At 31.0% G+C, this 11,444-nt stretch overlaps 1 protein-coding gene across 1 annotated transcript; it reads left to right on the top strand.

Moving 5' to 3' along the window:
* The first annotated feature begins 400 nt into the window (after window positions 1-400).
* On the top strand, window positions 401-2,692 carry LOC114721656 (heat shock 70 kDa protein-like). The gene has a single exon (XM_028907509.1). The coding sequence runs from the start codon at window positions 561-563 to the stop codon at window positions 2,526-2,528; it is 1,968 nt and encodes a 655-aa protein (XP_028763342.1). The 5' UTR covers window positions 401-560; the 3' UTR covers window positions 2,529-2,692.
* The last annotated feature ends 8,752 nt before the right edge of the window (window positions 2,693-11,444 follow it).

The following is an 11,444-nucleotide window of genomic DNA, read 5'->3' as shown; positions in this document are numbered from 1 at the left end:
TATTTTAATCATTTTGATAATTGCTTTTTTTTTCCTCTTATTTTCTCTTGTCTATTTAAGCAAGATAGATGATAATATCTTTTCTTTTAATTTTTATTTTTTTATTTTCTTTCCTTCCGACTTTCTTCCCATTTAAGTAAACTATGAACGTTCATATAAAGATTTTTTTTTTTCCCAACTTTTCTTCCTGTCCAAGTAAACTATAAACGTTCATATAACGGCTTAACGCGAGGGGGGCAAGGAAGAATCTGAATCAGTTGAGCGTCCTGCGTCCACTACCTCTCCTGAACCCTCTGCTGGGCGCTCCTTCAAGTTTTGGAAAATCAACCTTCGCAGCCCTTTCTTCTACTAGCCTCTCGAAATTTCCTCTCTCTTCTCTTCGCATATATTTTCCCCTCTGTTTCTTCTCCACTCATCAAAATTGATCTTGAGAATCCTCAGTTTCTACTCGTTGTTACAAATCCTTTACGTTCATACCTCGTTCCTCTCCGCTTCTTCATTAATCACAAACCCCACATTTTATTATTCCTTCCTCGTTATCTTAGCGTTGTTTTCTTCCAATGGCTTCCAAGGCCGAGGGAAAAGCTATTGGCATTGATCTTGGCACCACCTACAGCTGTGTGGGTGTATGGCAGAATGATCGGGTTGAGATCATAGCCAATGATCAAGGCAACAGAACCACTCCTTCTTATGTTGCTTTCACTGATACGGAACGTCTTATCGGAGATGCTGCCAAGAATCAAGTCGCTATGAATCCCCAGAACACCGTCTTTGACGCCAAGCGACTCATCGGTCGGCGATTCTCCGATCCTTCTGTTCAGAGCGATATGAAGCACTGGCCGTTCAAAGTTGTGTCAGGTCCAGGCGACAAGCCAATGATCGTTGTTCAATACAAAGGCGAGGAGAAACAGTTTGCGGCCGAAGAAATTTCTTCCATGGTTTTGACTAAAATGAAGGAAGTAGCTGAGGCTTATTTGGGTCAAACGATAAAGAACGCTGTGGTTACTGTCCCTGCATATTTCAATGATTCTCAGAGACAGGCTACGAAAGACGCAGGTGCTATTGCTGGGCTTAATGTGATGAGAATCATCAATGAGCCAACGGCTGCTGCTATCGCATATGGTTTGGACAAGAAAGGTTCGAGGTCTGGTGAACAGAATGTTCTCATTTTTGATCTTGGAGGTGGAACTTTTGATGTTTCGCTCCTCACAATTGCAGAGGGAATCTTCGAGGTGAAGGCCACTGCTGGTGATACTCATTTAGGAGGTGAAGATTTTGATAATAGGCTTGTGAATCTCTTCGTCCAAAAGTTTAAGAGGAAGCACAAGAAGGATATCAGTACCAATGCGAGGGCTCTAAGAAGACTGAGGACTGCTTGTGAGAGGGCAAAGAGGACTCTGTCTTCAACGACGCAGACGACAATTGAGATTGATTCCCTCTACGAAGGTATTGATTTTTACTCTGCAATTACTAGAGCTAGATTTGAGGAACTCAACATGGACTTGTTTAGAAAATGCATGGAACCTGTGGAAAAGTGCCTCTGGGACTCTAAAATTGACAAGAGCAGAGTTCATGAGGTTGTTCTTGTTGGAGGTTCTACGAGGATTCCCATAGTACAGCAACTTCTGCAAGATTTCTTCAATGGTAAAGAGCTGTGTAAGAGCATAAATCCAGATGAAGCTGTGGCTTATGGTGCTGCCGTGCAAGCTGCAATTCTGACTGGTGAAGGGAATCAGAAGGTTCAAGACTTGCTTCTGCTTGATGTCACTCCTCTGAGCCTTGGCATTGAAACTGCAGGTGGTGTGATGGCGGTGTTGATCCCGAGAAACACAACTATTCCCGCAAAGAGGGAGCAAATTTTCTCTACATATTCTGATAATCAGCCTGGAGTTCTAATTCAGGTGTATGAAGGTGAAAGGGCAAGGACTAAGAACAACAACTTGCTCGGGAAATTTGAGCTCACAGGGATCCCTCCAGCACCAAGAGGAGTTCCTCAGATCAATGTGTGTTTTGACATCGATGCAAATGGCATATTGAATGTTTCAGCAGAGGATAAAACGGCTGGGGTGAAGAACAAGATCACAATCACTAATGACAAAGGAAGACTGAGCAAAGAAGAAATTGAGAGAATGGTGCAGGAGGCGAAGAAGGACAAAGCCGAGGATGAGGAGGTGAAGAAGAGGGTGGAAGCCAAGAACTCTCTGGAGAACTACGCCTACAACATGAGGAACACTATCAAGGATGAAAAATTTGCAGGAAAATTGGATCCAGCAGACAGGCAGAAGATTGAGAAGGCAATTGATGAAACGATTGAGTGGCTTGACAGGAACCAAGTAGCAGAGGTGGATGAACTCGAGGATAAATTGAAAGAATTAGAAGGCTTATGCAACCCCATTATAGCAAAGATGTATCAGGGGGGTGGTGGTGATGTGCCTATGGACGGTGGTGCAAGCATGCCTAACGGTGGGCACAGCAAATCATCCTCTGGTGGTTCAGGTGCAGGGCCTAAGATTGAAGAATTGGATTAAATGTTCGAGGCAGGACTACTCAATTGATTTTCCTCTCATAAAATCTGTGACTGGATTTTAAACTTGTAGGGTCTTTTTTTTGGCGTCAAACTTATATAGGGTCTTGTGCTGTGCTTGGGTATATTTGGGTCAATTTCTGACGAGTTATTGAAATTTGGAAGAATACTGAAAAAACTGCATCTGATGTTTGCCGGATAATTTTAGTTTCCGAATAGTGTCACTGTCAAGTGGATATCACAGTATATATTGGCAAATGTTTTGTTGGGAGTTGCATTAGGCCCATCATGTTTCTACTTCTCTGGCTTTAAATATAAGATTTTTTTTGTAGTGTAAAATAGTGTAAAATAATTTTATACTAAGAAAGGAGTCTTATATTAAGAGTAGTTTTTATCTGGAGGCTGCCTGCAACAATTGGCTAATATTCTAGACATTCATGGTCAATTTTCTCCCCGGGGAATGAGGGACAAACCTGTAAAGCAAGCAATAAAAAAAAGGGATGCTAAATCACACGAATAAGGACAAGGAACAACATTCAGCCTGCCAATGTTAATCTGGGCTTTTATTGTATTCTTTCTCTGTTTCTTTGCGTGTGGAATTATATTATATTCTATTGACAAGGACAATGGGTTATTTGGCTCGATGCCCTTTACTTTTCGATCTTCATTCATCTGGGCTTGAGGGTCATATGCTCAGACAGGATTTTTGCTTTTAGATTCGTTGGGTTTGACGATAAGGTAATTTGTAACCCCAAAATTCAAAAAATATCGTTCAATTATCCATATTTATCGTCATCTTAAACTAATTTATGAGTTGAGATAATTTTTTTTACATATTAAAATCACTTTTAAAAAGCTTTATAAATTATGCACGGATTGTAATGGCTCCGTTTGATTTGATTACATGAAATGAGATTATATTCCTTCAGTCCTAAATATAAAATCATATAAAAATGTTATATTTAAGATTGGAGTAGTATGTAATCATGATATAAAAAGTTGGGCTTAAATAATGCAAAATGGATTGCATTTTGTAATGCTCATTGGTATCAAGATTTATAGAGATGAGACATATCAATGGGGATACAGACTTATCATAATCAAGTTAAAAAGACCTTATTATCCTCTTTTTTTTTTTTCAAATTGGCCAGATTCGACGCTGCATATAAAAAAACAACGCCTCCCAGATTCATCTTCGTCGTCGCCTTCTTCCAATTAAACTCCTTAATCGTACCGGTGTTATGCTCTTTTCCTAGATATCACAACCCCTTGATCTTTCATATCAAATTTCTAGCATTCGCATAATATTGCTATTCCCGTTTAAAGATAAGTGGTTTACCTTCTCAAACCCTCTCGGGAACTAACTACGACTTTATATTGAATTTGTGAGTAACTAAAATCCTTACAACTATGAATAACATTCATTTGTGCAATTATTTGAATGAGAAAGCTCACAGTAATTTCAATATCCTTTTGTAAATCCAAATGAATTATCTTTATACTTCTTTATTAATTTATTATTATTTAATTATATGGACAGAGTTATTATAAATTTTGACCCAACAAAAAATACACAATTTTATTTCATTATATATGAGTATGGGTAATTTTGTCTCTTTGATTTGTTATTCCCATCTATTCATAACTTCTTTGAAATCCAACTAAACATTTTTATATCTCTGTATTATATTTTCTTAATGGCGTATCAAACAAAATCATATAAATATTATTGTATCGCATTTCATTATATTCCTCCGGTCCTTAATATAGGACCCAATTCTTGAGTTGGTTTTGGTCCTAAATATAAGATCCATTTCTCATTTTTTTTAATTTTCTCTAAATTACCCCTATGGATACTCCCCCAACCATAATCAAATAGAAGAGGGAGATGGGGTATTAAGAAAGATGATTATAGTGTTTTAGGAAAAATATGTAACTTTTCTTATAATTAACTAATTTACTTAACTTCCTTAATCTAATCAAATTAGTTAAATGGGTCTTATATTAAGGACTGTAGGAGTATTTTATTACATTTCCTTCGATTGAGTGACGGGCTATAAGGATATCATCTTAGGCTTCCTAATCTTCAACACTGTATGATATCAAAAACCCGGGTTTGTCATATTGCATATAAACAAGTGTATGGGGAAACCGATATCTACACTGACCGACTGAACATCAAATTTTGCTGATAAAGAGATTCTATAGCTTTAAAGCAGCCTTATGAAAGGTTCCGTTTGCAATATATGGTATCGGCTAAAATATAAGTCGCAGAAAGTTAATAGTATTAAGCTCCCCACGCCCGGGGAATGGCCTTGCTAATAAATATTGTAGAGCATAATAAAAAGAATTAAGGGTAATTAAAGATGGGTTGATTGTAACTGCAGGTACTACTGGGAAGTAGTAATAATGCCTTTGCTATTTTAACCATATAAACTACTTTTGACTATTTTTCTTAATTGATGTGGATTAAAATTAGTTAAAGACAATAAATATGTGAAAAATATACGTTTTTTTAAAAAAAATACTCTTATTTATGGAAGAAAATAAGAAGGAGAACAAGAAAATTATAAAGAATTATGAGAGAGAGAACATGTGATGAAGAGAGATTATACTCCTCTAAAGGTCTTATATTTAGGATCGGAGGAGTATTAAAATACTCTAAGAACCTTTATTATCTAAAAATGATGTTTTGGGAAATAAAAAAAATATATTAGCTATTAAGATAATTCTTTAATAGCAGATAAAATAGAAAATTTATTACAAAAATTTAAGACAACTTATAAATATTATTCATATTTAGAAATAAGGAGGAGGGTAGTTGTTACTTATTAAAAAAACAGAGGGAGAGAAGGGAGTACCATCTTCGGACTTCAATGTTGCCTCTGGTTCAAAGCGTAATTTCGTTTTACCATAACCTTTGCCTCCCATATATTCTTTTTTTTTTTAATTATTGTTTCTTTTATTTACTCACTTTACTAATCAGGACACATTTAGAGGGAAAAAATATATGTCTTACATATTTATTGTTTTAAATTCATTTTAACTGATTTTTTAATAAATGTAAATTCGTTAAATCATATTTATGTTTTGAACTGGAGTGAGTATAAAAGCTAAATACAACCTTTGGTCGTAATTATAAAGCCTTATTTGTAGATTAGAAATAGAGTCTTATAATTAGAATCAGATGTTGTAATTAATTTGCAAATATTAATAAAATTATATGTGAACTACTTGCTTTAATTATATGCATTGGAACTATTATTTGATTGAGAGCCTCTTTAATAATAATATGTGCAATCAATAAGGATATTCTGAGTAAAAAATTATAAATTTGGGAGATAAAATTACAGATATAGGTGTGTATATATAAGCTGTTAGAAATTAATCTAAATACATCACTTTTATAGATTTTTATTAAAATATCTTATAATCTTTTTACTTTTTATCTTTTGTACTTTATATTACTGAATTTGACATAATAAACATAAAGAATTTGATATAAATATTCTTTTATTTATTTATATGTATTTTGGTTGCGAGCATCTAAATAAATCTAGTTGAAATATTTAAATTTAAATTCAAACATGTATTTCTAACAAATTCTTAATCAAGGTGAGGCTTAATTAGAGATTTCTGAATATTGTTAAATAATTAGAACGACCCTCTCTAATTAAAAGTAAAGACTGATTATTTTACCACTTCCAAGTGATTTCTCATCCTTTATGATTATTTTTTAAGACAAAACATATAAGTAATTTTACCGTGTTTAAAATTTGTATATATAACTAAAGCTATTAAAAAAATATCTTAATAAAAATGTTAAATTAGAAATATAAGTAGTTTTTAAATAAATTTTATTTTCATTTCTTATCATCTACGTTAGTTTTATTTATTAGCAATGTTGGATTCAACTGAAAAAGTAAATTATGACAATTTAATATTAAATATTTTTTGTAATTAAAATACTTTAAAATCTTAAAATAAATATTTCCAACTTGAAAATAAACCATATTTATTTAAATACTATTTATATTATAATTGAAAATGTTTTATTAAAATATTTTAAATGTTCTTGTTATATATATACAAAAATTCAAACACTGAAGAATTATTTGTGTGTTTTTTGTCTAAATATGAATAATAATAGACGATGAACTACTTGAGAGGGATAAGATGATCAATTTTTATTTTTAATTAAGGAGGGACAATCTCGTTATTTAATAACATTCGAAAAATCTTAATTAGGTCTCATATCCTAATTAAGAATTTATTAAAAATATTACCTCTGGTCCTTAATATAGGACCTTATTTGACTTTTATTTTGGGTTCTAAATATATGACTCTAATCCACTTTATCTCTCATATTTATGTATTTTTTTCTAAGATAATCCTTCTAATAATAGTAGTTCTAATCAATACATTTGATTAGCAATGGTATTTTAGGAAAAACAACACCAATTTATTACAAATAACTAACTTAACTTACTTTCTTAATCTCTTCAAATTACTCAATTAGGTCTTATAATTAGGACCGGAGATAGTATATGCCTGGATTTGGATTTAGATATTTCGGATGGATTGAATTAAGATTCTCCCTTTTATTAGTTAACACTATTAATATTATTATAATATATTAAATCTTAATAATTTGGATTTATGATAAAGATAGCAAGTCAAGAGGAAGTGGATAGAAAGCAAAACGAAGGCTTAAGGATTTGGGTTTGTCATTGAGCCAAAATACGCTTGTTCAGTATTCCCACCTGGTTGAGACTGAAAAAAACGCTCTTAATTTGCTGATGGAAACTTGGAAGATTATGGCTTGACAACTTGATAGAAAACCAGCCAAATCAATCCATCCATTGGATTGGTTTTAAGCGCACTTACCTCTTCATCTTGGAAAAATTGGGTACCTCTTTCAGGTGCTATTTGGAATCACATTTCAGAATTATTTATAAGCATATTTTATATAAGTCCTTTCTTATGCTTATCTCATATTTCGTAAATGATAATTGAAAAAAATGTTTATAAGTCACTCCAAATAAACTCTTAATCTCCATAATATAACATATGGTCTTAGGACGTTTCCTGGTAAACTATCCTTGAAAATACATATAAATATATGGTATATGTATACGCACATATGTACATATAAATACACACTGGCGCATTATAATTTTTTTTTTTTTTTATAGAGTCGGCCAACAACGATTTAGCTGAAAATATTTTAATTAAAACATTAAAATTTGGAGAAAAAGTAATTTCTATTAAAAATATTTTAAGCTTGACTGTTTTAGGATAATTTAATTGGGAGTAATTAAGTAAATTAAATGCTAAAATATACATTTAATTTTTTAACTTTATTTAATAATCGATTTTTTTGTAACACTCATGATTGTTTTGAAAACTAAACTTATATACATTTGAAACTTTTATTTTATATTGCAATTACGAGAATTAATTAAATAAATTTCAAAAGTTTTAGTAGTTGCGTTTGTTCAGGTTCATGTTGCTCTTGTATGAAATCTATATTCTCATCATTATGTTGGAAAGGATTTTACCCAAAAAACAAATCGTTACGTGTTTTCTAAAACTAGTACGTATTATATTTATTCCATCCCATCTTATATATAAGACACAAATAATTGAATTACATAAATATCCCAAAAATATATATATCTTATAGTTACTCTAGTTCACAATATAAGTCACTTCTAGATAAATGAATGATGATTTGGTCCCAAATATAAACCAATTGGAGCGTAATTAATGTTTATGTATTTTGTTCATATAATTAATGCTTGAATAATGCAATTCCTTGTATTTTTCTTTTCACCCTTATTTAATATGAGCAAAGTAAAAAAAAAAAAATTAAAATTTTCAATTTGAGATATATTTATTGAATTAACTATCATTTCTTGATTTTAATAAATTAATTGGTTAAAGTGACTTATATTGTGGATAGGAGAATATATCTAAGACCAGAAGGATTATTACCTATTTGCAGGGAAATTTTTTTAAATCAACTTAACTAGTTTATAGCAAATTTTAGAGGAACTTGTGTTTAATAAATACTCCGGGTTTCTTTTGTCATGCATATAAGTTTCTAAAATACTTTTTATAGCAAATCTAAATTATCTATTGGATTATTAGTATTCACAAGTTACTCTTTCTCGTGACATTAATTGAGGATAAAGATTAAAAGGAAATAATTTTCACATATAAAATAACTTTAGTATTGGGAAAATACTTTCCAATAAAAAACCAGTTTTTTTTCCCCACCAACTAATAAAAAAAAGAGTTAAACTAGTAAATTTAGTAACTCGTGATACTTACCATATGGGCCAAACACGTCATCAGGGAATAAAAAGTAATAGGGAAAAATCATATCTTCTTAAGGACATAACTTTGTTAAATTCAAAACAAAACTTTTTTAAGAATTCAAATTATATAAGACATATATGACTTAAATTTTCTCCGATTAAACGAAAATATACTGTATAATCTTCTTAAATGAAAATGAACAAGTCTTTGTCTCTACAAATCTAAGAAAATAGAGAAAAATAAGAATGCCATTTAAGAAAGTTACCAAATAAAACATATCAATAAATAAAATATGTAAAAATTTTATTATTGATGAAGTATAATTAGGTGATACGATTCATATAATCAGCCTTAATATAGTAAGATGTGTATTTGCAATAATATAGTCTTCGTAGAATTACAATCAATTTTTCTTTAAAGTAAAAGTTATAGGATTTTTTTTAACTGTATAAGTAACTACAGATGAATTTGTGCAATCAACAACTTTTCAACTTTATTCTATTTTAATATATATTATATTTCATAAAAATAAAGTTAACACAATAATAAATGAAAGGTAAAATTATACATATATATTAAAAAAAAATTTTATCTTATAAATAGGACCAAAAAATTCTTCTTTCTATCCTATAAATGGGACTAGAGGTCCTATAAGAGTTAATCTGTAGTACAAATTACACAACAAAAAGGGTCTTATATTCAGGATTGGAAGGAGTATACATTATACTCAATGAGAACAAAGTCAACACAATAATAAATAAAGGATAAATTGTACATTGATATAAAAGTTCTCTCTCTCTACTTTAGAAATAAGATCAAAATTTTTTTTCCCTCTATACTCTATAAACAGGACTAAAGAAGTACAAATATATAAAGAGAGAAAGAACCAGCAAAGCTCGGCATAGTTGGTAGATGGCTAGGTCTCTTAAATATGATGTTCTGAGTTTAAACAAGATCGTGTGCATAGAAAAGACTTTGTTGGGAAAGGTAAAACTCATTTTGGTAATTTAAACCCTTTAGGAGGATTAGTCTCCACCTATCACTTGGATACTTCCTGCTTTCTACAGAGAGAAAGAGGGAGAGAAATCATAAAAGTAATCTGCAATTCTAATGGAATGATGCACAAGTGATCGACGTGGAATCCTCAGAGAGCCTTGGTCCTGTTAATGGACCACAATGAATGTGCTTTCGTGTTCATTAGCACTAAACTAATAATTAATGAAGCTAAACAGGAATTAACAAAACAGGTAGTGATATAAGAATGCTCTGGTCATCAGTATTAGTGGAGCGTGTAAGACTGTTCGCACATCGCAATGTTTCTTAATGCTTTCAATATTGTTTAATTATTTTTCTAACATGGTGTGATGTTGTTGTGTTATTATTACTCCTACTATCAATGTTATTATTACTTTCATTATTAAACTACTATTAATTTAAGGTTGACAATTTAGATCAAATTTACCAGTGCCCAAAATGTTTTATTCTGCTTGGCCAGAAACAAGAAAAAAGAGAAATGTTTCATTCTGTAATTGGATCAAGCATGTCAGCGTTTAATTATGATAATATTAAAAAAGACTTCACTGATTGAGTTTGAAACCAAGATATTATACATGAAGGTTTAAAAAAAAAAAACCAAGATATTATTGCAAACTAGATGGTCTTCATTAGTATGTATATCTAGCTTCGAGCATGTCTCATATTTTAACATATATATAGTTATGAATGATAATATTAAAAAATAAAATTAAGAAGATTTATTTTCAAATAAAAAAAATGTATTAAATACCAGTTAGAATGAGTAACAGAGACACTAGCTCTACTATTTAAATAAGTGGTCTAGACTTTAAATATTTAAACCTTTGTGTGTGCGCGCCCGCGCGCGACAACTTAATTGAAAGGAGTCTAACTTTATTGTTCTCAATATTAAAGGTAGACTAATTATTAATCTCAGCTACTAATGCAGTAACAAAATCTTTAGCTTTTGAGATTTGACTTCGTTGTGATTTAATTTATGAAATTTGAAGTCATTAGGTTTCATCCCTGAAATTTAATTTTATTTTGGTCCGTACAAGGATTTTCAATCTCTCGAATAATATTTTGGTCCCTAGAATAAAGTTTAAAGAACTAAAATCACAGGTTTTAAAATTCCAAGATCAAAATCAAAATAAGATCAATTTCAAGGATTGGTGTTGGGGATCGCTGTGGTATTGGCCAATGTTTTCTCTGGTTGCTTGTCCTGTAATTTTTGTTTTCTGTCTTGCTGTTTTGTTTTCTTTGCGGGTTTATTTTTGTTTTGTTGTGTTTTCGCTTTTAGGTTGCATCATAGATTTTGAGACTTCTTTTTTCTCTGTGAGTGCGTCTATTGGTGATTGTACCTTTTTTTGAAAATTAATAAAACTGACTTCTTTTGGTAGGCAAACAAAAAAAATAGTACTTAATATAAGATATTTTTAACTACTTCTCAATAATTAAAAAATAGTGAGTAAGAGTAGTCTGTATCATTAAAATTGTGAAAAATTATCGCCAGTATTCAAAATTACCCTCTAACTAAAATTAATATATCTGTTATCTTTAATTTATTTTTAATATAATCTCT

Source organism: Neltuma alba, unplaced genomic scaffold (genome assembly GCF_004799145.2).
Source record: "Neltuma alba isolate B1F8T4 unplaced genomic scaffold, ASM479914v2 tig00012051_pilon, whole genome shotgun sequence".
NCBI classification, from domain to species: Eukaryota; Viridiplantae; Streptophyta; class Magnoliopsida; order Fabales; family Fabaceae; genus Neltuma; species Neltuma alba.
Note: the sequence above shows the minus strand (reverse complement) of the source record. Positions and strands in the feature narration are given on the sequence as shown.

Excerpts from the sequence above, each read along its gene's own strand:
- LOC114721656 (XM_028907509.1), top strand. The coding sequence starts at position 561 with ATGGCTTCCAAGGCCGAGGGAAAAGCTATTGGCATTGATCTTGGCACC.